Source organism: Salvelinus alpinus, chromosome 2 (assembly GCF_045679555.1).
Source record: "Salvelinus alpinus chromosome 2, SLU_Salpinus.1, whole genome shotgun sequence".
Taxonomy (NCBI): Eukaryota; Metazoa; Chordata; class Actinopteri; order Salmoniformes; family Salmonidae; genus Salvelinus; species Salvelinus alpinus.
In genome coordinates this window covers 125,985,803-126,012,921 of record NC_092087.1, presented here as the reverse complement: position 1 = coordinate 126,012,921, position 27,119 = coordinate 125,985,803, and the positions used below count along the sequence as shown (strand labels likewise).

Below are 27,119 nucleotides of genomic sequence, written 5' to 3'. Positions count from 1 at the left end.
CACCTTCTCTGTAGCGTTCTCTCTTTTCTTCTCTTCCTCTCGCTCTCTCTCTGACGTGTGGGGATGCCCCTGTGGAGGTTAAAAGCTGGTTGAGAAATAACCAAGTGGAAGAGAGAGCCTTTCAACTAACAATCAGAGAGATCTCGCTCTTACTTTGCTTCCCCCCCCCATTTGCCATATCAGTACATCATGGGCCGGTTTTGACAGCTTTGACACCTCTCCCTCCTTACATGTCTCACTGGACTGGAGTGAGGGCTGCGGCGAGAACACATCTAAAGGCACGTCAGGAGGCTCATACGAGTGTCAGTCTTATCGTAGGTCGTGCTGGGAAAAGGCTCCCCTCTAAAACACTAGGAAGGTAGCTCTGTCGGCATTCCGACTTGATGCAGACCCATAAGAAAACAAAATGCAGGTCGCGTTTGAGAGCTTTTTGAGTTTGAGGATGTTTTTGGAGTCCTCGTCTCAAGTGAATGTGTAGAGTGTATTCCGTAGTGTACTCGTTCAGTATCACCTCGTTCAGAGTTGGGCACCATCCGACCCAGTGTAATCAGTTCGCGTCGAAGTTCGTGCTGGGAAAGGCTTCCCTTCCGAGTGTGTTTTAAGTGACGACGTTCAGATCTGACCCAGATGCAGACCAAAAAGAAATCGATGCGGGTGGTATTTCAGAGCTTTGCAGATGTTTTAAGTGGTGTACTAGTTCAAAATCACCTCACAGTTGGACTTCACCCCCAAAGGTACTGGAGTCCAGTGCAGCAACAGAAGCGCTAATTCATCACGTACTGTAGCCATTCCTCTCTTAAGAATCACACAACATCTTACCATGTGTGGTTGCCAATGTGCTGCAATGGCAAAGACACCCCTTTCCGAGAGACAGATTATTTTAGACCGGTTGCTCTGTCCTCTGACAGGCCTGTTCTTTTGGGTCCATAGCAGAGTTCACACCTTGTCACAACATTCGTTTAAAGGGCCTTCTCATTTACCTCTGTCTGGAATTATAAACACCGCTTGTGTTTGGTGGCAGTCTCTAAAATGGTTACTGGTTACTCAAAAAACAAACAAATAAGTGATATCTGAACACTGTAACATTGCATCCTCCTGAACAGGCCCCAGGTGCTGAGTTGGATCAGAACCCTGAACACACCCTGTGTGGTTCTCCAGGACCGGGGTTTTAGACCGATCCAATAAGGAGTGGTGCTGAAGCGTTAGCTTCCGGAAGGCTGAGCTGTGCCAGTTTGTGTTTCAGCACTGGGCCCCAGGAGATGGTGACATTTACCTCCCAGCTGAGTTTGTGACTCAGTCAGCACATGGCCATGACTCCCTCCGTGTGTTCAGTGTTAACCGGCCATAATGGAGAGACACACACACACACACTTTCTGCTCAGAGGGCCAACATGTTACATATCAACAGCCAACCCCCATTACATAAGACTAAGTCATTGCAAAGAACTTAAACCAACCGACAATGATTTACTTCTCTCCCTCCTACACACACACACACACACACACACACACACACACACACGCACACACACTCCTACATACACACTTATTGCAAAAGGATCTTAGATAAGAGATTGAGTCACGATTCTAAACCATGTCAGTTATCATGACTAATACTCTACTTCACTCAGATGCAATATAATGTTTGTTGTTTATTTTCTCTCTTTTGACTTCACTCCTACAACAACCAAGCTGCCTCCTGGTCAGCGATGCTCCTTTCTTATCAAGAAACACAGCTCTTTTCTTTTCATCTCCCCACAACTCTGTTTTCCCACTGCATGGGGAATGATGGGAATAACATGGGAACCCTATGAGCGTGGATTCCAATCCCGCACCCTATTGATACTGTGTCTCCCAGACCCCCTGGAGGGGTGCGGTGCTAGTCTAGCCCCCTGCTGGGTCTCTTTAGGGGTCTCTGAGTATGGTAGGGCTGTGCTCATTTTGCCTAGTCACTTGGCGTATGTGTCGTTATTTCACGTGATTTAGTCACCTGAGAGACTTGGGAACTCAGCAGTGACACTGGCACACTCTACCTTTAGGAAAATAATAGTAACAAGTCAATTAAAATGAGTAAATGGATAACACGTTCTATGCTGTAGCTGGTATGACAGGTAACAATTAGGGTTGGAAACAGATGTTATACTTTGACCAGGATATCTATCCATCCATTAATTCCTTCCTTACCTCTGTGTCCCCTTGAACAAAGAGGAAAACCAATGTACCTCTACTTTTCTGGTACACAGGTTGTCCTGTGCGGAATGCTAAATGTTTCCTCTTTGGTGCTTCACGGTGTTGCCAATCATTGTTGGCAGGAACACCCAGTACTCAGTGCTTTTACTCCACGGGGCCACCAGCCAATCATCTAAACGGTAATGGGATGCTATAGGTTGTATCGTTTGTCCTTCACAGGTCTCTCCCCTAGCCTAACAAGCTTTGGAAATCCTGTCGGAAGTGTTAGTAAATAATACTGCTGGGTAGGTTTTACGGAATTATTGATAATAAATTGTTTACCTCAAGCAGGAACCCTGAGAAAACATGTCTTTACATGTCACTGCTCACCAGTGCCCCCAGTCGAACGGAGTCAAGGTTATGGCAGAACCATGTAGTCTTCCTTTTCCTCCGTTCTAATGCATTTAGCTGAGTGTGTTAGGCCAGGTGAATGGGGGCTGTGGGTGAGCTCTTGTGGGGTTTAGCAGGTCTGAATGGGAAAGAGAAATGGTGTCTCTTTGATGCTCTGACACGCTGCTCTTTCACATGAGCGATGCCTTATTGGTTCAGTGCAGCTCCTCAGCGTCCTCTCTGGGCACTGTGTGTGTGAGCTTTCTTTAGTGTGTGTGTGTGAGCTTTCTTTAGTGTGTGTGTGTGAGCTTTCTTTAGTGTGTGTGTGTCTCAGGATATACCCAGGGAGATGGGGGAAGCCATTCGTTCCACTCAGTTAGTCTATTTCCCCCTTCCTCCTTGTACTCCTGTCCCCCACTGAGGGGGGTCATAAAGTGTCATGGGGAGCCGGCGGCCCGGTCAACACATCACCATCAACACAGCCAGGCCTCTATTGATCTACATTACACACACTGGGACTGTCAGGAGTCATCATTAGAACACACACACCACATGCTGTACATTGTTTTACATTTTGTTCATTTAGCAGACGCTCTTCTCCAGAGCGACTTACAGGAGTGTTTTAGGGTTAAGGTGCCTTGCTCAAGGGCAAATTGACACATTTGTCACGTAGTCAGCTCAGGGTTTTGAAGCAGCAACATTTCGGTTACTGGTCCAACGCTCTTAACCGCTAGGCTACCTGTCGACACGCTCACACGGATGGACAGAGCAGGAGATCAATGCGGGGACCCAAGAGGAAACTCATTATTTGGCATCAACAGGAAGTCCCATCTGAGGACCAAGTTCCGACCAACTAGTGTCCTCAGGGGACTAACTAGTGTGACAGAGCAGGAGATCAATGCGGGGACCCAAGAGGAAACTCATTATTTGGCATCAACAGGAAGTCCCATCTGAGGACCAAGTTCCGACCAACTAGTGTCATCAGGGGACTAACTAGTGTAGGCTATTGTTTAGGGCACAAGGGGAAGATGGATTATAATCTGTCTCAGAGTTGGACATCATCCAACCCAGTGTAATCAGTTTGTAAAAGTCCACCCCGTACCTATCAGACCAAAAGGTCTCCACATCATGCTCTTTCCGCCGTACGCCCCACGGACATACAAGAGTTCAATAAATGCTTATAGTTCATCCATAGACATGTCCCACCTACTGTTTCCTTTTCTGTGCACATGAGCATCAGTACCATCTCTGATGTGCTGCAACATCTGCATGTCACATAAACTCCTTCCTCTTTTCTACCCAAACCGTGCCGTCCCTCCCAGACTCCTGTCTCACCGTGCCGTCCCTCCCAGACTCCTGTCTCACCGTGCCGTCCCTCCCAGACTCCTGTCTCACCGTGCCGTCCCTCCCAGACTCCTGTCTCACCGTGCCGTCCCTCCCAGACTCCTGTCTCACCGTGCCGTCCCTCCCAGACTCCTGTCTCACCGTGCCGTCCCTCCCAGACTCCTGTCTCACCGTGCCGTCCCTCCCAGACTCCTGTCTCACCGTGCCGTCCCTCCCAGACTCCTGTCTCACCGTGCCGTGCCGTCCCTCCCAGACTCCTGTCTCACCGTGCCGTCCCTCCCAGGCTCCTGTCTCACCTTGGCAGTTGGGATCACCGTCTCAGTTGGCTCTGAGTTTTTCTCTGTGGCGAAGCTCAGGCATCGGAGGCTCGAAGTCAACATCTGAATCGGATGAGGACTCTTCATCAGCAACGTCGATTTCAAGCTCAATATATGATGCTCCATCCGACTCGAACTCACCTAAGTTCTGCAGCATTTGCAATAATGTCAGTGCGTCCATTCGTTTGGTTCGGCTTGCCATTGTGAACTACACACTGCGTGTTGTACTCAGTGTCTATTTTGACTCTCACCGAGGGGAAATGATATACCATTTCCAGCCTTTAGTAATAAAATAGACTGCCCACAATTCTTCATCAAAATTATATAGTTCTAAATTCAATCATCCTCTTCACCCTCATCATTCAGTTCAATCAAATTCAATCACCTTCATCAAGCAGTTCATTGAAGTCACACGCACCATTATCAGTTTATATCTGGTTTCTATTGCCCATTCATCCATTGACGACAGAATAGCATATTTTAATTGTATTATGTTACTCGTTTTTGCGTAGTAGGCAGAGCAATGCTGCCGCGTAAGTGGTCATGTGCTGAATTCATGGACAGCGGGGATATTCTTGGAAAAGGTGACATTTGGGTGTAGAGCTGCACCTCTTGAATTATGAGTTATTTGACAAAGGTAAGTGTAATAGAAACTGCAGAATATGCTCTTTCTGATACTGTTTAGAATTGAACATGTTTTACCTGCATGTGACTCTGAAGGAGGATATGATAAAGTGATGCTCCTTTCCCTGCGTCTGTAAATTCATGTACAGTTTGACTGATATTCTTAATATTTTCACTCATCAGATTGTCAATTTCATCTCGTCTGTAGTCTAACTCTCTTAACCTGTGTGAAATTAGTTTGGGTATAGTTTAGGTGTGGTTACCATTGGCCGGCTGTGCAGGCTGACTGGCATCGTTGTTTCCCGCTCATCAACTTGGATAGAGTCATGGATGCGTCTTGCGTTGTTCTGAAGGCCGACTGCAACACACTGCATGTTTTTGTTTCCCTTACAACACATTCGATTAGTAATAGTTACAGTAAATAACAGTCCTGTAACAGCTTCTTTTTCCAAAGTAAAACGTAGCAGAGAATGGTACCAAGGCTTGCAGTCAAATGATTAACATGACCGCCAACGCTGATAAATAGGCATAACACACTCATTACATAAAATCATGACACTATTGTTCTAAATTAAATCAACCTCTTCACCCTCATTATTCAAGGCCTAATTTAAATTTGATTGTGAAGTAACTTGCACAATTATCGCCCGTTCCATCCGTTTGTCATTCATTCAGGGGGCTGGCATCGTTTGCTTCGCTGGATAGAGTCCAGGATATGTTTAACATGATTCTAAAGAACTACTGCCACATGTAGCATGTTTCAGTCTCCATTACAGTACATTTGATTAGTAATAGAGTTACAGTAAGTAAAACAGTCCCATAACAGCGTATTTTGACAAAGTAAAATGAAAAGAGAATGGTATCAACCCCCAAGGCGTGCGGTCAAATGATTTGCTGCTGATAAATAGGCATAACACAAACTCACCATCACACTATTGTCTTTCTAAATGAAATCAACCTCTTCACCCTCGTTATCATTAGTTAGGCCTAATTTGAATTCAATTGTGAAGTAAGGTGCACAATTATCACCCATTTGTCATTCATTCAGTGGGGAGAGAGTTGCATTAGCACCTGGCTGGGTACCAACATCCTGTCTTGGCGGGTTAAGTTGGGATTAGGTGTGGAAACAAACAGGAAAAAAGGCTAGAAGTATTTTTCTGTTTGTGATTTCAAATTCTGACAAATGAGCAGTGTAAAATACAAACGTTTAGGAAAAGTCGGAAGGAGCAGGACATAGCTTTTATTGTGTGCTGATTTTTTTCTCCCTCAAATGTATTTTCAAAATCAAACGTCAGTGGCCGTTGGCCTACAGTCGGTCTAGTGTTAACCTCCTGGCTCCCTTCTCCCTCTCTCCCTCCAGTCCATTAGCCATTAGTCTCTCTCCCTTTAGTTCAGTACTACACTCTCTGCTAGCTAGTCTTTAGCCTTCTCTCTCTCTCTCTCTCTCTCTCTCTCTCTCTCTCTCTCTCTCGTGCTCTGGTCCAGTAGCCTTTAGTCTTAGCCTCCTCTCCCTCCACTTCTAGCCTCACTGACTGCTCATTATAAGACGGGGAGCTGGGAGAGGGGCTGAGGTGATTTTCCTCTGTCGCGGTGTTGATTACCATGGTGCCGGGCGCCGCGGATACCGCTCCCTTCTGGAACAACCAATCCCCACGCTCATTTCCATGGCAATCTCAGGTTCGGAATACTGAGTGATCCGAGACACAGGATAGGCTAGTGCTAAAGGAGAGGTTTCCTATTAGGTCTTTGTGGAGGACTTTGATTGTGTATGTCTGAGTCCCAAATTGCACCCTATTCTCTATGAAGTAAGGCTGAGCGATTAGTACTTTGAGGTCGTTTCGGTTCGATTATTAAAAAATAATCACGTTTTTGGTTTCAATGTATTTATTTTTTTAGACATGAAATTCCGGGTTGAATGCTGTTTCACATAATACAACTATGGATAAGTCCCATGGTGACTGCCCATTACTGTTTATCACTTATTAAACATTTATTCACATTACTTTAATAAAATATTAGATTTATTTAAAACTTTATTTCATTCCAAGTCGTCTCATCTCTATAAAGCTGCTGCCTATGCTGTCTGACAAAAATAATTGTTTTAGTAGTTCTTCAAAAGTATAAAATGCTGAATAACAACTATCAATCAATCATGTATTTTCAGGCTCGCGAAGCAACTGCCTTCTATCCCTCTCGACCACACGCCTCGATCAGACCAGCAACGCCATAGCAGTCAAACATCTTTCCTTTCAACCCCACATGTTTACCAGATGTGTGCAACAACAGTTCAACATTCACCTTCTGCTACTATTTCTGTCAAGTCTATACATACAGTTTGATGCACAAATTAGATACATCCAACATACGCACGACACAAAACACAGAACGCACTGGAACTACGTCTGCAACACAATGCTGCAAGCCAAACGAGCCAAACACAGCATTCTATTGGAAATGAATATACTTCTGGTGTAGCAAAACGCAATGACGCTGTCGGTCTGAGTAAGGTAATGTCTTTCTCCGCACAGACCACACAAGTTTAAGCGGGCGCGTAATGGATTATGGTCATTGTAGTTAATTACCACATTTTCTGTGCTAAACTATGTACACTGAATAAATATATAAACGCAACATGTAAAGTGTTGGTCCCATGTTTCATGAGCTGAAATAACAGATCCCAGAAGTGTTCCATACGCACAAAAAGCTTATTTCTCTCAAATTGTGCTCAATTTTGTTTACATCCCTGTTAGTGAGCATTTCTCCTTTGCCAAGATAATCCGTCCATGTGACAGGTGTGGCATATCAAGAAGCCGATTAAGCGGCATGATCATTACACAGGTGCACCTTGTACTGGAGACAAGCCCACTAAAATGTGCAGTTTTGTCACACAACACAATGCCACAGATGTGTCAAGTTTTGAGGGAGTGTGCAATTGGCATGCTGACTGCAGGAATGTCCACCAGAGCTGTTGCCAGAAAATGTAATGTACATTTCTCTAAGCTGCCTCCAAAGTCGTTTTAGAGAATTTGGCAGTATGTCCAACTGGCATCACAACCGCAGATCACGTGTATGGCGTTGTGTGGGCAAGTGGTTTGCTGATGTCAATGTTGTGATCAGAGTGCCCCATGGTGGCGGTGGAGTTATGGTATGGTCAGGCATAAGCTACGGGCAATGAACACAATTTCATTTTATCAATGGTAATTTGAATGCACAGAGATACCGTGACGAGATCCTGAGGCCCATTGTCGTGCCATTCATCCGCAGCGATCACCTCATGTTTCAGCATGATAATGCACAGCCCCATGTCGCAAGGATCTGTACTCAATTCCTGGAAGCTGAAAATAATCCAGTTCATCCATGGCCTGCATACTCACCAGACATGTTAACCATTGAGCATGTTTGGGATGCTCTGGATCCACGTGTACGACAGCGTATTCCAGTTCCCGTCAATATCCAGTAACTTTGCACGGCCATTAAAGAGGAGTGGGACAACATTCCGCAGGCCACAATCAACAGCCTGATCAACTCTATGAAAAGGTGATGTTGCGCTGCATGAGGCAAATGGTGGTCACACCTAGATACTGACTGGTTTTCGGATGCCACTCCCCTATTTTTTTTTAAGGTATCTGTGACCAACAGCATCTGTAGTCCGTCATGTGAAATCCTTTGATTAGAGCTTAATGAATTTATTTTAATTTATTAATATCCTTATATGAACTGTAACTCAGTAAAATCTTTGAAATTGTTTCATGTTCCACTTATAGTTTTTGTTCACTATAAAAGTTTGGCCTGTTGGAAACTACAACTCCCTACTACATCACACAGTTCAGACTTGGTGATTAATCTCTACAAACTGCACATCGAGCTCAGAAAAAAACACAACAAAATGGAATTCAAATCATAGAACGAACGTCAGTCAGTTGTTTAAAAATGACAAATAACAAATTTTGGTTAATCGCTTAGCACTACTATATAGTGCAGTTTTTTTTGTGCTTTATATGTGCACACAATCTGCAGTGCTTTCCCATCAAGTCTAATGACAGACAGTTTTAAAGTGTTAATGTAGTTTGATGCCACTGACATGAATAGATCTATATGTTAATTAGACGGATGAAATGGATGTATTATAGATATAGAACACTGAAATACACTGAGTGTACAAAATATTAGGAACACCTGCTCCTTCCATGACATGGACTGACCAGGTGAATCCAGGTGAAAGCTATGATCCCTTATTGATGTCACTTGTTAAATCCACTTCAATCAGTGTAGAAAAAGGGGAAGAGAACAATTAAAGAAGGATTTTTCGGCCTTGAGACAATTGAGACATGGATTGTGTATGTGTGCCATTGAGTGTGAATGAGCAAGATAAAATATTTAAGTGCCTTTGAACAGGGTATGGTACTGGGTGCCAGGTGCACCGGATTGTCAAGAACTGCAATGCTGCTGGGTTTTTCACGCTCAACAGTTTCCCTGTGTATCAAGAATGGTCCACCACCCAAAGGACATCCAGCCAACTTGACACAACCGTGGGAAGCTTTGGAGTCAACATGGGCCAGCATCCCTGTGGAACACTTTCGACACCTTTAGAGTCCATTCCCCAACAAATTGAGGCTGTTCTGAAGGCAAAAGGGCGGTGCACTCATATTAGAAAGGTGTTCTTAATGTTTTGTGCACTCAGTGTATTTTATATGGAATATACAGGTAACTGCCAAAATATTGGAAATGCTTGAGTAAATGAGGGATACAAAGTATATTAAAAACAGGTGCTTCCACACAGGTTTGGTTCCTGGCTTAAGTCATTTACAAATGTATAAAAATGCTGGCCAGGCCATTATTTTGGTTACCATGGCTATGCCTCCATAGGATGACAATGCCCCCTTCAGCAGGGCACGAGTGTTCACTGAATGGTTTGATGAGCATGAAAACGATGTATGATGCCATGGCCATCTCAGTCACCAGATCTCAACCCAGTGTAACACTTATGGGAGATTCTTTAACTGCACCTAAGACAACATTTTCCACCACCATCAACAAAACACCAAATGATTTTTCTCACGGAAGAATTGTGTTGCATCCATTATATATATAGAACACTGTTGGAGGAATGCGACCGTAGATATAAAGCAGAGTTCCAGAGACTTGTAGAATCTATGCCAAGGTGCATTGAAGCTGTTGTGACTCGTGGTGCCCCCCCCCTATTAAGACACTTTATGTTGGTGTTTCCTTTATTTTGTCAGTTACCTGTATCTTAATGTTACTGACAAATCTATGGTGTTGTGCAGGATACCTGGGAGACTGAATGACAGACGCACCCCACTGGGAGAGCTCAACTGGATCTTCACTGCTATCACTGACACTATCGCCTGGAACGTGCTGCCCAGAGGTACACACACACACACACACACACACACATGAGCTTGGAAGCATATATGCAAGCATACACACTCATACCCCTGTGTCTACCTGGGCTGCCCAGACAAGTAGAAAGTATCTCTCTCTCGCTCGCTCTCTCTCTCCCTCTTTCTCTCTCACAAACACTCATGTGAGTCGTGATGTAAGAAGAGAACAGTGGTGATAGGCTGATAAGCCCCAGAAGCCATACGGCACTGCAATTCATTAATCAGCGTACATCACAGAGAATCTCCTTCATGAAGGCACGGCACACCTAATCCACTACACACACACACCTCACCACACAAAACACTCTCACACAGACATACTCACACACACACACACACTCTGTCACACACAAAAGCACGCGAACACGCACTCGAATCACACCACAATCAAAACACTTGTACACAGACAGACTCACTCTCTCTCACACACACACACACCCACACACACCAATTATTATCATTAGTTGGGGATTAACACTGGAGCAACCTGGCCCCATTAAACTAAATGAGATAATGCATGAATTAATAATAAGAGTTGAAAATGTCACTACCGCCCCCTGCCTTGATCTATCTGGGGCTGCTACTGCACTCTGCCTGTCTGTCCACATTCAATACACAATACATACACACACTATACATTCACACACTATACATACACACCTACAGTACATTCGGAAAGTATTGACTTTAAAACATTTTGAATTACAGCCTTATTCTAAAATGGATCAAATGTTTTTTATCGTCAATCTACACACAATACCCCATAATGACCAAACAAAAACAGGTTTTGAAAAATTGTTGCAAATGTATAAAAAAGTAAAAAATTGGTACCATAAGTATTCAGACCCTTTGCTATGAGTCTCGCAATTGAGCTCAGGTGCTTCCTGTTTCCATTGATCATCCTTGATGTTTCTACAACTTGATTGGAGTCCACCTGTAGTAAATTCAATTGATTGGACATGATTTGGAAAGGCAAACACCTGTCTATATAATGTCCCACAGATGCTAGTGCATGTCAGAGCAAAAACCAAGCCATGAGGTTGAAGGAATTGTCCGTAGAGCTCCGAAACAGGATTGTGTCGATGCACAGATCAGGGGAAGGGTACCAAAAAATGTCTGCAGCATTGAAGGTCCCCAAGAACCCAGTGGCCTCCATCATTCTTAAATGGAAGAAGTTTGGAACCACCAAGACTCTTCCTAGAGCTGGCCGACCAGGCAAACTGCGCAACCGGGGGAGGAGGGCCTATGTCAGGGAGGTGACCAAGATCTCGATGGTCACTCTGACAGAGCTCCAGAGTTCCTCTGTGGAGATGGGCGAACCTTCCAGAAGGACAACCATCTCTGCAGCACTCCACCAATCAGGCCTTTATGTTGAGTTGAGTTTGAGTTTATTTTTACAGGGACAGTGCACATTAATCAACGTTTCAGTAAATGTGCCGGTTTTAGCCAGCCGGCTAATTTTCAACCGCAGTCCCTGGGCAGGTTATTAAAAACAATTACAATATAGACAATAGCAACATAGAACAAGACATAGCATACAGACATAGCAACATAGGACAAGCAAGACGTAGCATACAGACAGAGCAACATAGAACAAAAAGCAGCAAGACAAAATTCATAAAAGCAACAAAGTGTTTCCACACCTCACAAGTTACAGACAACAGACATGGAAAGCGGCAACACACAGCTAGGGACCATGTTCACAAATCTGATTGACCTTTAGCCATGTCTTCAAGCATTTTGTGAAAGTGTGATATGTGGTGCAGTTATGTGTGTCTGATGGCAGTGTATTCCAGACATGGCCAGACGGAAGCCACTCCTCAGTAAAAGGCATCTAAAGGACTCTGACCATGAGAACCAAGATTGAACTCTTTGGTCTAAATGCCAAGTGTCACTTCTGGAGGAAACCTGGCACCATCCCTACGGTGAAGCATGGTGGGTGCAGCATCATGCTGTGGGGATGTTGTTGAGCGGCAGGGACTGGGAGTCTAGTCAGGATCGAGGGAAAGATGAACGGAGCAAAGTACAGAGAGATCCTTGATGAAAACCTACTCCAGAGTGCTCAGGACCTCAGACTGGGGTGAAGGTTCACCTTCCAACAGAGCAATGACCCTAAGCACACAGCCAAGACAATGCAGGAGTGGCTTCGGGACAAGTCTCTGAATGTCCTTGAGTGGCCCAGCCAGAGTCCGGACTTAAACCCGACCGAACATCTCTGTAGAGACCTGAAAATACCTGTGCAGCAACCTGATACTTTGAGAGGATCTGCAGAGAAGAATGGGAGAAACTCCTCAAATACAGGTGTACCAAGCTTGTAGCGTCATACCCAAGAAGACTTGAGACTGTAATCACTGCCAAAAATGATTCAACAAAGTACTGAGTAAAGGTTCTGAATACTTATGTAAATGTGATTTTTTTTCTTTTTTTTCTTCTTTTGTGCAAAATTTGAAAACCCTCATCCTCTCTTCTCTTACTCATCCTCTCTCTCTCTCTCTCTAGATCTGTTCCAGAAGCTCTTTCGTCAGGACCTGTTGGTGGCCAGTTTATTCCGCAACTTCCTGTTGGCCGAGAGGATAATGAGGTCATACAACTGCACCCCTGTCAGCAGTCCGCGCCTGCCACCTACATACATGCACGCCATGTGGTAAGACGCGCTGGCGCACACACACACTTTCTCTCTGTTGGCCTTTTCTATTAAATCTACCGTAATGTCTGTCCATTCATTAGATTCATGTTGAAAACTGTCTGCAAAATCCTTTTGTGTGTTTTTGCACCATCAGTCGCTAAAAGCATTAGTTGGGGGGAGTGTTGTTGCTGAAAGCCTCTTGAGTGAGCGATCGCCTGTTTTCATCTCTTATTGCCTCCATTAACTCTTCTTGAGAAGACAGTAAATAGCACTGAATAATCTGGGGTCTTCCTTTGTGTTACTACACCCCATCACAGCTCTAAAGAGATGCTTGAGCCAGCAAGAAAGGAAGCACAGAGAGAGAATGTGGAGGGAGGGGAAGGAAGAAGTCAAAGGAGAACAAGGGGTGGTAAGAGAGAGTGGAGGAGAGACTGATAGGAAGTGTTGAGGTAGCTAGATAGCAGTAAAGAAGGAAGGAAGAAAGAGTGGAAGAGAGAGACTAATAGAAAGTGTGTAGGGGACAGAGTAAGAGACACAGAAAATGAGGAAAAACACAGTGTGGTGTGGTGAGAAATTGTGAGGGTTTGGGGAAATATGTTGATTGATGATCGTGTCCATACATAACCAGCAAGTGTTATTAAAATGCTCTTGTTGTGTCTTTATTAGTGGGCCATTATTAGGATATAAATTGGCTGGGGACAGGTGTGCACGACTGTGTGTGTGGTAGGGGGGTGTATGGCGCTATGGCTGCACCAAGCTCTGCTGCAGGTAGAAGCTATAGCAGTGTCAGCAACTAGATACAAATTCCCTCATACACACTTTCTGAAAGGTCCCAAGGTCCCTAACTGTTATTCTGATTTCCATGTAAAATAGCCTTTTGAGTGCCTAAAATATCACCTATAATATTTGTTTTGGATAGAAATGCTGAAAACGTGCGAAAAAGTACTTTTAATCTCATGGCTAACTACCAGGAAGTTTGAAAAGACAAGGCTTTGTGGGCGGGGAGTTTATTATCCATGAGCTCACCTTGACTGACAGCTCTTTGAAACGCCTATGTCGAGCAACTTGGATGCAGTGTTGCAGTAACATCATCTCAAGCTAATTTAGTGATACACAAAGCAACTCAAACAACATTGAAATTGCATCAATGATGTCAATTGTTTTACACATCTCTTCTTTGGCGTTGCTCTTGTGATGCGGTTCACAGCATCAATGACAGATGTGTTGACTTGAGTTTTGAACGACGGCTCGGAGATTCGAACCAGTGACCTTTCGGTTACTGGCCCAACGCTCTTAACCGCTAAGCTACCTGCGGCCATCACACACCCCTCACTCCTACCAAATCCCAATCACGTTTCATGTTACTTTTCACTCACTTCCCAAACTGATACTAACAACAAGAGAAATGTTTTTTTTGTCGCCGAACGAATGTTTGTCTGCTTGTCTCGACTGATTCCAGATGATTCATATATTTGATATATTCATGCACTGGGATTACAGATATTTATACCTGATATGAATATTGAATGCACACTGTGTTATGTGAATGATATGATGATTTGTATTCTACATAGATTATAACTAGCATCTAGGATCATTTGACTAGGGAAATATCTTTCTCCGTAGAGCATTGTATCGTCATTTATCTTGGATTCCACTGTTACCTGGATGGAATAGGCAAAGGCAGTGTTGTTAGAGTTGCGTTCAATGACTGGAACACATCTGTAACGTTGCGTTTTGTTGCATTCGTCAACCAAATGCTCAATTCCTGGTGCACTTTCTAACCAGAGGACAAACCCCTTAGCTGCAGACCCCAAGTGCTGCCTCAGAGCAAATAGGGAAAAGGGGGGTTGGAGGTTAGGGGAAGAGGGCGGTTGGTGAGGGGAGGGGGGGAAAGAGGGGAAGGGGGGTTGTTGTGAGAGTGCAGCAGTAAAGGGGGTTTAATGTGTGTTATGTAACAGTATGAATTAAACATGATGTCCAGGGAGAACACTTTGGAATGGATCAAAGCCTCAATGCTTTCCTCTCTAGGACCGTCTATGTGTGTGTGTTGGACGTTTGGGTTGTTGATGCCTTGTGTGTGTGTGTGTGTGTGTGTGTGTGCATCGTTCCTCTACAGGCAGGCATGGGACCTGGCTGTGGACATCTGTCTCTCTCAGCTGCCCACCATCATTGAGGAGGGCACCGCCTTCAGGGTGAGTGTGTTTTTTCCATTTATCAGTGCGGGTTCCTCGGTAACTTTGGGACTTAGTCATGCCATGTGTTTGTCTATGTCAGGGGTCTCAAACTCATTTTGCCTGGTGTCCAAATTCTGTCTTCGCCAAGGTCCTGCCGGGCCACACTGCAAAAGGCTTTTCCCCCCTTCATTTGAATAGCCCTCAGGCGTTAAGATAAATGGCGCTGTATGCTGTGGATACAATTTCTGTGTGTTTGACGCCTCACTGATAAATAACCCCACTAGCTGATGGATGGCTGTCGGTCACTTCAGGTTGACTAGTCTGACTACACACTTTCAAGTTCTTTACCTTTCATTTTATTTACCTTGGTAACTTTGGCACTTCTATGAGTTAAAATATACATTTTATTTCCACTGATTCATCACAAACACTCTCCCCGGCCCAGTCAGTGTATCACCCTATTACCCATCTGACCCAGTGGATGCAGGGGTGAAATGTCATGTCTAATATCATCGTATCACTCCATCCTGGTAAACCCGTCTGGGGCTACTTATCCAGTCAGTGCAACTCCATCATTCGTTATAAGATATTTTCAACACAAGCACTTGAAAGTTTCCCACTGTGGTAGTCAGCTCTAACGCATCATCTTTGGGGTCAGTTTGGGTGGTATGAATTGTATACTACAATACATGCTGCCCTGCCGTATACCGCCTTCCTCCGTGCTTTTCTACAAAAATATCGAATCAAATACAAAAATGTATTTTATACCCAGAGATTGAACTTGAGATTGTCATAAAAGATGCGTTGTTGCAGCTCCCTGTAGAAATAGAATAGTCGGTCTGTCCAGACGAGCTACAAAAGTTTAGCATCCCGTTATGGTGTAATAATCCACTGCAATTGTAATATTGAATTCCCAATATCTCTGGGGGAAAACCCTGGGCCAGGCAGGGGTAGAAAAGCTGATTGTGAAAACATGAGATTATTACCAGGGGTTGTGTAAGGGCTCCTTAAGCCGTCTACCGTCATCTTCTGAATTCTCCCATCTCTCTCTTTTCCTCACTCTATCTATGCCGTCTTTACTTGAAATCCCTCCCTCTATCTATTTCCCACTCTCCCTTTATCTATTTCCCACTCTCCCTTTATCTATTTCCCACTCTCCCTCTATCTATTTCCCACTCTCCCTCTATCTATTTCCCACTCTCCCTCTATCTATTTCCCACTCTCCCTCTATCTATTTCCCACTCTCCCTTTATCTATTTCCCACTCTCCCTCTATCTATTTCCCACTCTCCCTGGAACTCTTACTCCAGGGGTGTCAAACATACGGCCCATGGCCCAGTGCAGCCCTCCGGACCCCGGTGAAGACCGAAAGCAGCCCGCCGGCTCAATTAGTTTGACATCCCCGTCTTCCTCCCTCCCTCCTCTTATTCCCTCTTTCACTTGTCTCTCTCTTCCTCCATATCTCCTCAAAAAACGTGGCTATGAAATTATTTTCAGACACCATATCAAGCAGAGAGCAATGCACTCCCATTGCAAAAGTTTGTATGGAAAAAGTTCAATGAATCTCTACAGAGCGTGACTCCCTCCCTCCGAGTCTGCAGTCCTATCAGTTCCCCACCTGGCCTGTTGAGGTGTGCCTCTTCTCTACCACTTCTGAGAGAACATCCCTCTTCCCTTTCTCCATTCTCTTCCCTCTCTTCCTTCGCCCCCGCATGCTTAATGGCACTATAATTGACCCCCCTGGGTCCTCTACAAATGTTCCCCCCTCTCTCCGTCTGCCTTTTGAGAGATAAGAGACTCGTTCTCTCTCTCTCTCTCTCTCTCTCTGAGTTCATTCAGAGAAACTCTCTGAACTCTGTTAGTTTGTGTGCGCGCGTTCGCTCCTCGTGTGTGTGTGCGTGCGCGCGTTCGCTCCTCGTGTGTGTGTGCGTTCGCTCCTCATGTGCATTCACTCCTCGTGTGTGTGCGCGCGCGTTTGCTCTTCGTGTGTGTTCGCTCCCGTTTGCTCCTCGTGTGTGTTCGCTCCCGTTCGCTCCTCGTGTGTGTTCGCGCGCGTTCGCTCCTCGTGTGTGCGTGTGTGCGTTCGCTCCTCGTGTGTGCTCGCATATAATTGTGTGAGAGCATAGCGGTGGCGCTCCTCGTGTGTGTGTGTGTGTTCGTGCGCGTTCGCTCCTCGTGTGTGTGTGTGTGTGTGCGCGCGCGTTCGCTCCTCGCGTGTGTGCGCGCGCGTGTTCGCTCCTCGTGTGTGTGCGCATTCGCTCCTCGCGCGCATTCCTCCTCGCGCGCATTCACTCCTCGCACGTGCTCGCATGTAATTGTGTGAGAGCATAGCGGTGGTGCTTTGATTATTCACCAAATAATTTCCCTCTACTCTCGGCAGCGAGAGAGTCTCTGTTGTAATGTCCTCTGCTATATTAAGGGGACGATGATGATGAAACTGGTCATGGTGCAGTTAATAGCGGCAGACACAAATTGTCATGACAATCACTGCTCTGTGGGGAACAGAAGGCTGGTACATAAAGAAGTGGCACGAGTTCACACACACTACTGCAGCTGGTAGGAGTCAAGGCTACAATAGAGGCTTCCTTATGTAAAGGTGTTATATAATAGACAGATCGGTGTAAGAATTGGCTCCATTCAGTTGATCGGGGGGTGTGTGTGTGTGTCATAGAGAGGAGGTGTGCTGCGTTAGTTTCATGACTAGTGTCTGCATGTTGCATTGTTGACATCGACGTGCTGAGTTGCCGTGCACATGCTTATATAACTTACACACAAAACCGAAATAAATAAACATTGTTACAGAACTCATTAAACTCTTTCTACATTGAGATGTATGGTGCCGTGTGTACAGTTCATTATCAATGCATTAAGCCTAATGTGTGTGTGTTAGGGAATGGTGTTCTAGCTCTAACTGTTAAATGGATAATGCTATTGTTGAGTTGTGTGTTTGAGAGGTCACAGCTGTGTTTGTATGCAGGTCAAGATACACTACGTGACCAAAAGTATGTGGACACTTCCTCGTCGAGCATCTCATTCCAATATCAAGGGCATTGATATGGAGTTGGTCTCCCCTTTGCTGTTATAACAGCCTCCACTCTAATGGGAAGGCTTTCCACTAGATATTGGATCATTGCTGTGGGTACTTGCTTCCATTCAGCTACAAGAGTATTAGTTAGGTTGGGCAATTAGGCCCTGCTCGCAGTCGCCGTTCCAATTCATCCCAAAGGTGTTCGATGGGGTTGAAGTCAGGCCTCCGTGCAGGCCATTCAAGTTCTTCCACACCGATCTCGACAAACCATTTCTGTATGGACCTTGCTTTTTTCACAGGGGCATTGTCATGCTGAAACAGGAAAGGGCATTCCCCAAACTGTTGCCACAAAGTTGGAAGCACAAAATCGTCTAGAATGTAATTATATGCTCTAGCGTTAAGATTTCCCTTCACTGGAACTAAGGGGTCTAGCCCAAACCATGAAATACAGCCCCAGACCATTATTCCTCATCCACCAAACTTTACAGTTGGCACTATGGATTGGGGCAGGTAGCATTCTCTAGGCATCCGCCAAACCAGATTTTTCCGTTGGAGTGCCAGATGGTGAAGCGTGATTCATCACTCCAGAGAATGTGTTTCCACTGCTCCATAGTCCAATGGTGGTGAGCTTTACCCCAGTCCACCCGACGTTTGGCATTGCACATGGTGATCTTAGGCTTGTGTGCGGCTGCTCGGCCATGGAAACCCATTTCATGAAGCTCCCGACGAATAGTTCTTGTGCTGACGTTGCTTCCAGAGGCAGTTTGGAACTCAGTAGTCAGTGTTGCAACCAAGGACAGCTTGTGTGGTCTACCACTTTGCGGCTGAGCTTTTGTTGCTCCTAGACGTTTCCACTTCACAATAACAGCACTTACATTTGACCAGGGCAGCTCTAACAGGGCAGACATTAGACGAACTGACTTGTAGGAAAGGTGGCATCCTATGACGGTGCCACATTGAAAGTCACTGAGCTCTTCAGTAAGGCCATTCTACTGCCACGGTTTGTCTATGGAGATTGCATGGAGTTGTACTCGATTTTATATACCTATCAGCAACGGGTGTGGCTGAAATAGCCGAATCCGCTCATTTGAAGGTGTGTCCACATGCTTTTGTATGCACTCTGTGTGAGTGAGCTCAGTATCAATGTACTGTATGTATATTCATCATAGATTTATTAAAACGATTGTGTTTGTGTTTCATCCCAATAGCACAGTCCGTTCTTTGCAGAGCAGCTGACAGCGTTCCAGGTGTGGCTGACCATGGGAGTGGAGAACAGGAACCCACCCGAACAGCTCCCCATCGTACTGCAGGTACACAAACATACATACATACGCCAACGGGCGTAAAATATCTACCCTCCCCAAAAAACATCTTTCAGTTTTCTGAGTCTTTCCCTTTAAATCGCCATAGAAACGGCCCCTTTCAACGTTGATTGACCGGGTTTCGAGGAATAGAAAGTCACGGATCTGGAGATGAAAATAACAAGGGTATCAAGTTGAATTTGACTGGTCTGAAGTGTGGAAGCGCCTCCTAATCTTACCACCTCCCGATGCCGAAATATGGAAGATCTAAACTTGCAATGGTTCCAACAAACTAACGTTCTTATTTAATCAGTACGCATGTTAAGGTTATGTGATTCGTAATGACATACTAAAGAGAACTAGGTTTCGACTAGGGCTGTCAAACGATTAAAATAATGCATTGCAATTAATCACATAAAATTCTGTAGTTAATCGCAAATGTTACATTTGGTGCTAAATAAAGATTTTTCCATTTAAAAACAAAAGCTGTGTTGAGTTGTAGGTGTGTAGGGACAAACACAAAAAATATTATGTATCAGAATTTTCTTAATGGCATATTCACCATAAACAAGTTAAGAAATACAACATTCCTGTAACTTACTAATGCTCCCAGTAGGCCCCACACACTGTTAAAGCTTTAGCCATTCCAAATTATTGTTCTCCCAATTGCTGATTGGAGGGTTGGCTATAAAAAATAACTTGCTCTATGGATACCAAGAATAAACAGCATAAACCTGTCCAACAATGTCATGAATTCCACAGAACATAAACCTGTGACCATACACTTCAGTCGTCCTAATTTCTTTTCGCTGAGCCAGTTGCTTAGACATTAGACATTGCATTAATGGTGTCCCCAAAAAAAATCTATGCTGAAAAGATGTTACATATTAGTGTGTTATTAATGTGCTAACTTTGTCAGCCTAGTTTAGACATTAATTTAGTAGCGCCCTCTTGAATTTAGCCAGTATTTCACTACATTTTAGTGAATGCCCTATATAATGCTGAATCTTCATGTCATTATCATCAATTAACTGCATTACATTCACAAATCATTTTAAATTAGATGCTAACGAATCCGAACAAGAAGTTACTGGATCTGATGGTTTGCTAGCCTGCTGGCTAGCCCGACTGCTACATCCGAAATAATAGGGTTTGCAACAATAACAGCCAAGTTTAATCTTAAACAACAGTCCAAACAACATGTAAATGTTAGGCCTGTTAGAACACGACATTTATTATGAAATTTACAGGCAAATCACTACACGTCCTAGTCTCTGATTGAAGCCTTTTCCTTTGGCGATCACGTACGCAATGCTAGCTAGCTAAGTAGCTAACCCTGCTGCATCTAGTGTTTTCAACAATAACAACTAAATACCTTTGCGACTGTCTAAAGCAACCATCGAACAACTGTAGGCCGTTTGGAACTAATAAAAAGTATGACGTTTACAATTAATTCACTTCTAAAATATAGGCTTATTAGAAACTGGGTGGTTCGAGCACTGAATGCTGATTGGCTGACAGCCGTTGTATACCACGGGTATGACAAACATTTATTTTTACTGCTCTAATTACGTTGGTAACCAGTTTATAAATAGCAATAAGGCATCTCAGGGGTTTGTGGTAGATGGCCAATATACCACGGCTAAGGGCTGTTCTTGGGCACGACGCATTGCGGAGTATTGGCCCCTCATGCCTTATTGCTTAATTGGAAACAATGCAATGGAGCTGCAACTTCATCGTGACGGTGGGAGTGGTTTTACAGAATGGAATCATGGGAGTTTGAGCCTTGAACAACAGAAAAGTATTGTCATAAGCTGACTAAATGTCATTATAGATTTTTGAGCATCTATTTAAAATATGTATAGATGTTATTAGACAAAGACAACCAGAGCAACATACACCAGGGAGTTCCAATATGAGCAGAAAACTAAAGACGGGTTATATAGAAAGCTGAATATGATTTAATTGAATGTATTAGTCATCTCAGGGATCCTACTTGAAAACATCACGAAGATGTCAATAGACATGAAGTCATAAAATTACACTAAACTGTGTAGGACATCACTAAATACTTCATAGTGGTGTAACGGTACGCATATTCGTATCAAACTGTTCGGTACGGGGACCTTGGTTCGGTCCGCACTGTCATCCTGAATGAATACATAAAATATATATATATATATTTATATAATACATTTAGAAAATGACGCCTCTTGAGTAAATCTGAGCTGACAAAACATTTGAGACTATTCCGTTAAAACAACTGGAGCCTATGTGCACGTTGTAATCGAAATTCTAATGGGCGCATTTCAGCCTGTCCTGTTGTGAGGCGCAGCCGGGAACTCGTTCTGTAAGTGGTGGGGTTGATAATCCAGGAGGATTCTCCATCATCGTTTAAATCTCTTATTATGCATTTTTAAATCGTGGCCACTGCAAAAATATGCAATTATAATAACATTCCAAATGTTTAAAGTGGCGTGGCGGAGTTGCCCTTAAAATGTCAAGCGGTTGCTGTGCTGTCTGTAAGCCTGGCTCAGTTAAATCATGGCCTGCTCTCTATCTCCACAAATAATGCATTTATCTGCCTTGCAAGCTCCTTGCGCTCCCTCTCTCTTTCGCTCTCTCTCGCTCTAGTTCTCGCTGCTCTTTCTCTCCTTCCATCACCCTCTCCCTAACGCACTTTATGTCAGGCAATATTTTCTTTAAAGTGGCACTTCACAGCAGCAGTAGCCCCATGTGTTGTTGTGCTGGCCTAGCCCCTATGCTGTACGGCTCCGTGCTGTACTCGGCGTGGTCATTTCCCCCTGACTCAGCAGAGCTGTGAGCTGCAGCCTTCCCTCACACGTCCACTGGGGAAAGAAAGGCAAATTAAAATACCAGGAGACGGTCTGGGAGAACCGTCAGGGAGGGGTAGTGTGGAGGGGGTTTCTTTTTTTGATGGGTGGGAGCGGAGCGGGTGTGATTTGTGGGTGTTAGTGGGTGTGAGCATGTAGAGCATTGTACACACCCACGTAAGCTCTTACACATACACACACACACACACACACACACACACGGTAGAACGGACAATCTTGCGTCGATCTGTAATATATAAAGCCGTGACATTGCGTTCTCAGAGAAACAGCGTGCGATTGTGTGTAATCTATTGATAAGGAGCTTTGGGAAAATAAGTAAAAGAGTTGAGTGGTCAGACAGAGAATGCCTCTTGATGTCGTCATAGTAACAGACTTCCCATCTTGACTTCCCATTGAAACAAAAGGATTGGGAAAGATGACGTTGTCATTGAATTGTGATGTCCTACGATTGCTAGCTCAGAAGGGTTGGAGTTCTAGGAGGGACACTCTCACAAAGCCCATTCAATCATTATGACAGTCTAGTGAATCAGTGGGTGGCTGCAGATTGAACATCTGTACGCACCGGTTGATTCACTCCCTGATGACTTGTAACACGTGTTACGGATGATCACCCACACGCTTTGACAGGACAATGAAAGAGCATATTACTCTGTCATTTGAGCTGGTCTTGGTCTGTTAGCTTTAGTTTTGTGTGTGTGTGTGTGTGTGAGCGTGCGCGCCCACTTATGATGCTGATTAGTCACTGTCACTTGTCTCAGCAGTTGGGACAAGATTGGTGAGTGACTTTGCTATTCTGTGTGTGTGTCATTAGTGGCTGTTTATATAATACCATCATTCAGAAGTATACTTTTTCATCCCTCCGATTCAAACAGCTCTTAAATCGGTGAATATTCCTCCTCTTGTATAAGACAGACCACAAATTCCCAGGGTCTCCTTTCTCACACATTCCCTTGGAGGGTTGAGGGGTAGCCCTGGCACGGTCCAACCCCGGTCTCCTCCTGCGTAGGGTTGAGGTCACACTGCTCTAATAATACACAAAACCATGATAGAAATAGCAGTGTGTATGGGTTGGTCGTGGGGGTGGGGCCGTGAGGAATCCGCTCCCCCCCATGTGCGCACATGTCCTCTCGCCCACAACGCGGTCGCATGGGGACACGCCAACGTCCGGTCCTGGTGGTGCTGGCGTGCCAAAAACACACGCAATCTGTTACCATAACACCCCACCCACATGCACACAAATACAATGTCATATACCGCAGGGAACCAGTGGAGGCTGGTGGGAGGAGCTATAGGAGGATGGGCTCATTGTAATGGCTGGAATGGAGTCAAACGTGTGGTTTCTATGCGTTTGATCTGTTTGATACTGTTCCATTGATTCCATTCCAGCCATTACAATGAGCCCGTCCTCCTATAGCTCCTCCCACCAGCCTCCTCTGATGGGAACACAGCCATACACATGTATTCATATTCACCTTATTACACACAGACCTATTATGCTAATATGGTATGTACACCTGAAGCAGCCAAAACTCTCTCTCTCTCTCTCTCTCTCTCTCTCTCTCTCTCTCTCTCTCTCACACACACACACACACGGAGAGAGAGACAAACAACTGCCAGTGCCAGCATATTGGCGAGTGGTGTGAGCCACCTGTTCCACCTCTCCCGCTCACCTTTTGCTCACGATGCCACTAAACACGTTGAACGCACCGCAGTATTGACCTCTGCCCCCTCCCTGGTCTCTTTCAGGTCCTCTTGAGTCAGGTTCACAGACTCAGAGCGCTGGACCTGCTCGGCCGCTTCCTGGACCTGGGGCCCTGGGCCGTCAGTCTGGTGAGAAACTATACAGCATTCTTGTCTACCAATACACAAACACATAGCCTAAATACAAGGTTAGCTAGCACAGAGAGATGATTATTATAGATAAACAAGCACTCATCTACTGTCAGGTGAGAAACAATCTATATCAACTAGTAGACACTAAAAGTAACAAGATAACTCATGTAAAATATACTGTGTCCGTAAAATGTATGTAGGTTCAGAACCTTTGTCAAACATCACAGCATAGTAAAAAAAAAAAGAAAGAAAAGAAAGAAATAGAAATCAGAACTGGATGGTGATCAGAGATAGATGGGTTGAGGGTAGCTGAAGGATGGGACTAAAAACAATCAAAAGGTAACTCATATAAAATATACTTTGTCCGTAAAATGTATATAGTACTGTATGTATAAGCTGGAAGTAGAAGCCTAAGTGTTGTCGTCCATTAGTTTACTCCAATTAGGGAAGGTATATTTGGTATATTTATTTAAAAATAAATAGACACAGATTTAGGGCCTTAGGGGAGTCTTTTCATTATTATAGAGGTGTTGCTAGAAAGACACAATAGTTAAAGCCAGTTCTGATTTCTTTGGGTAGGAACTTTAAAGTGAATAATATCTCTTGTGTGTGTTCAGGCCCTCTCAGTAGGGATCTTCCCCTACGTGTTGAAGCTGCTACAGAGCTCTGCGCGGGAGCTCCGACCCCTGCTGGTCTTCATCTGGGCTAAGATCCTGGCTGTGGACAGCGTGAGTAGTAACACACATACACATACACACTAGCACATATCTACACATGCATCCCACAAACACTCACTGTACACCATTACAATAACCAACCCATACCAAACTCCTACCATTATTGTAAGCTACATTTTAATTGTTGCACTTTATTTTAAACCAATTTCACTCTCCCTACAGAATAGTTGATATGTGTCTATATAGGGACCGTCATGTTGTATCTATCACATGGAGCAGCTCTGTGTAGCTGTACAGAGACACGATTGCCATAAAGTCAATAACAGTCCCAGATAAAAGCAGAAGATATGTCTATCTGAACCCATTCAGTCAGTCAATCAGTTTAACGTCAGTTGACGTTAATGTGGAGTAGTCATCATCCGGAGATTGATGATCGGGAGATTGAGTTGTGAGAGGCTGCAGCCTAGATACACAGGACTTGAAATCATTGGCCACTTTAATAAATGGAACACTAGTCCCTTTAATAATGTTTGCATATCTTGCGTTGCTCATCTCATATGTATATACTGCAATATATCCTATTCTACTGTATCTTAGTCTATGCCGCTCTGATATTGCTCATCCAAATATGTATATATTCCATTCCTTTACTTAGAGTTGTGTGTATTGGGTTTATGTTGTGATATTACTTGTTAGATATTGCTGCCCTGTCGGAACTAGAAGCACAAGCATTTCTCTACACCCGCAATAACATCTGCTAAACACGTGTATGTGACCAATAAGATTTGATTTGATTTTTGCTACTTATTTTAGTGAATCCTCAACCAACTTAAGTATTTAGCTAGCGATTGGATATCAATATTGAGTAAATTTCGTAGAGGCCGTGCCATAAGTATGTGATAGGCATGTTTATAGTACACACTCGCTTACTAGGTTATCCGTAACACAAAGAACATTGCCCTTTGGGCACATTTTAGCTGTTGAACAAAATGGCCACCCTAAAACTGACTTACACAAAGCATATTTTGAGTTACATGGTAGAACTAACCGTATAACCCTAAGGTGGTAGGACAGTCTTAGTACTCTAGTGATTCTTCAGCTTCCAGACACCCGAGTTGTCGTCAGTGTTAGTCAATGGTTAAGAATAATCAAAGGACTTTGAGATGAAAGAACAGGAAGAGAAGTTTCTCTGTCCGTTTAGTAGTGTCACTCGGGTATTGAGTTGAGTTATTCAATAATGTCTAGGCTATGTCTTTAACCGTGGTTATAAATATTATATTGAGTAGTTCATATTTGTAGTGCTGCAACATATGACATTTCCTCAAGGAGCACAAAAAAGTAATCTACCTAAATAGAAGAAATTAGAGTTATTTAGGCTGAGTTGATTCGACTGTAAGTATGGCAGGAGACTTGTCAGTGAAGTGTCCGAGTCATGTTTTGTTCACCGTTTGTGTATTAACAGCAGATTAATGGCGAGATGACTTGACTAACTAACTGGATTGTTTCTCTCTCTCCTCTCTCTCTCTCGCTCTCTAGTCGTGTCAGGCAGACCTGGTAAAGGACAACGGACACAAGTACTTCCTGTCTGTCCTGGCCGACCCCTACATGCCCGTGAGTATCACCCAATCAGAGCATGAGAAAACCGAAAGCGCCACAAGGCACCCATGGGTGTGACCCAGATGTTACCCTTAACCCTTAACCATAGATCTAGAATCAGATTGCCCTTACCTCCGATCATAACCTTTTCCATTATAGCTGAGGATATATCTGACCCTGTATCAGTGGTTAGTGACAACTTCTACCTACTCAAACATGTTGTGTGCTATGATCCATAGCTCCTAGTTATGAATGAGGTGTTGGGATACTGAGTTGATACATGGCAGTTGACTGTGTTTCTTGTGTTTTCTGTTTCAGGCTGAGCACCGCACCATGGCTGTCTTTATCCTGGCTGTGATTGTCAACAGCTACACCACTGGCCAGGTGTGTGTGTGTGTGGGTGTGTGTGTGTGTGTGTGTGTGTTAGGGGAGAATGTGGTAAATGATTCGATGAAGAAATCACTTTAAAGATGCTGCTATTATAAAGCAAGCCCCACATTGATTAAAATCCCTTCAACAGACACACTTATTAATTCTCCCCAACTCTCAGTAGAGTAGATAAGTCATATTTTCAACATTTCCTCCCATTCTGCTCTCTCTCCTGACAACACTTTATCATGGCAACTGTCACCGTACACCGTATACTCCTCATTTATTCCCAGAAACTGCTCCAGACCTCTTCACGTGGTTTTTGGTGTTTGAGTCTCATAGATCCACATAGACTTACAAACCCCCCTGTCGCTCTGTCGGGTCGCTCTCTGTCGGGTCGCTCTCTGTCGGG

The 27,119-nt window shown here is 44.3% G+C and overlaps 1 protein-coding gene across 7 annotated transcripts in view; it reads left to right on the top strand.

Annotated features, from left to right (window-relative positions):
• LOC139568663 (regulatory-associated protein of mTOR) overlaps positions 1-27,119 on the top strand; it is a 177,152-nt gene that overhangs the window by 102,351 nt on the left and 47,682 nt on the right. For all 7 annotated transcript variants that reach the window (XM_071390654.1, XM_071390650.1, XM_071390649.1 and 4 more), the window contains exons 9-16: positions 10,130-10,230; positions 12,746-12,890; positions 14,992-15,067; positions 19,285-19,386; positions 23,979-24,062; positions 24,683-24,793; positions 26,279-26,353; positions 26,657-26,722. In XM_071390654.1, coding sequence (XP_071246755.1) covers positions 10,130-10,230; positions 12,746-12,890; positions 14,992-15,067; positions 19,285-19,386; positions 23,979-24,062; positions 24,683-24,793; positions 26,279-26,353; positions 26,657-26,722 — 760 coding nt within the window. The remainder of the gene's footprint in view (positions 1-10,129; positions 10,231-12,745; positions 12,891-14,991; positions 15,068-19,284; positions 19,387-23,978; positions 24,063-24,682; positions 24,794-26,278; positions 26,354-26,656; positions 26,723-27,119) is intronic.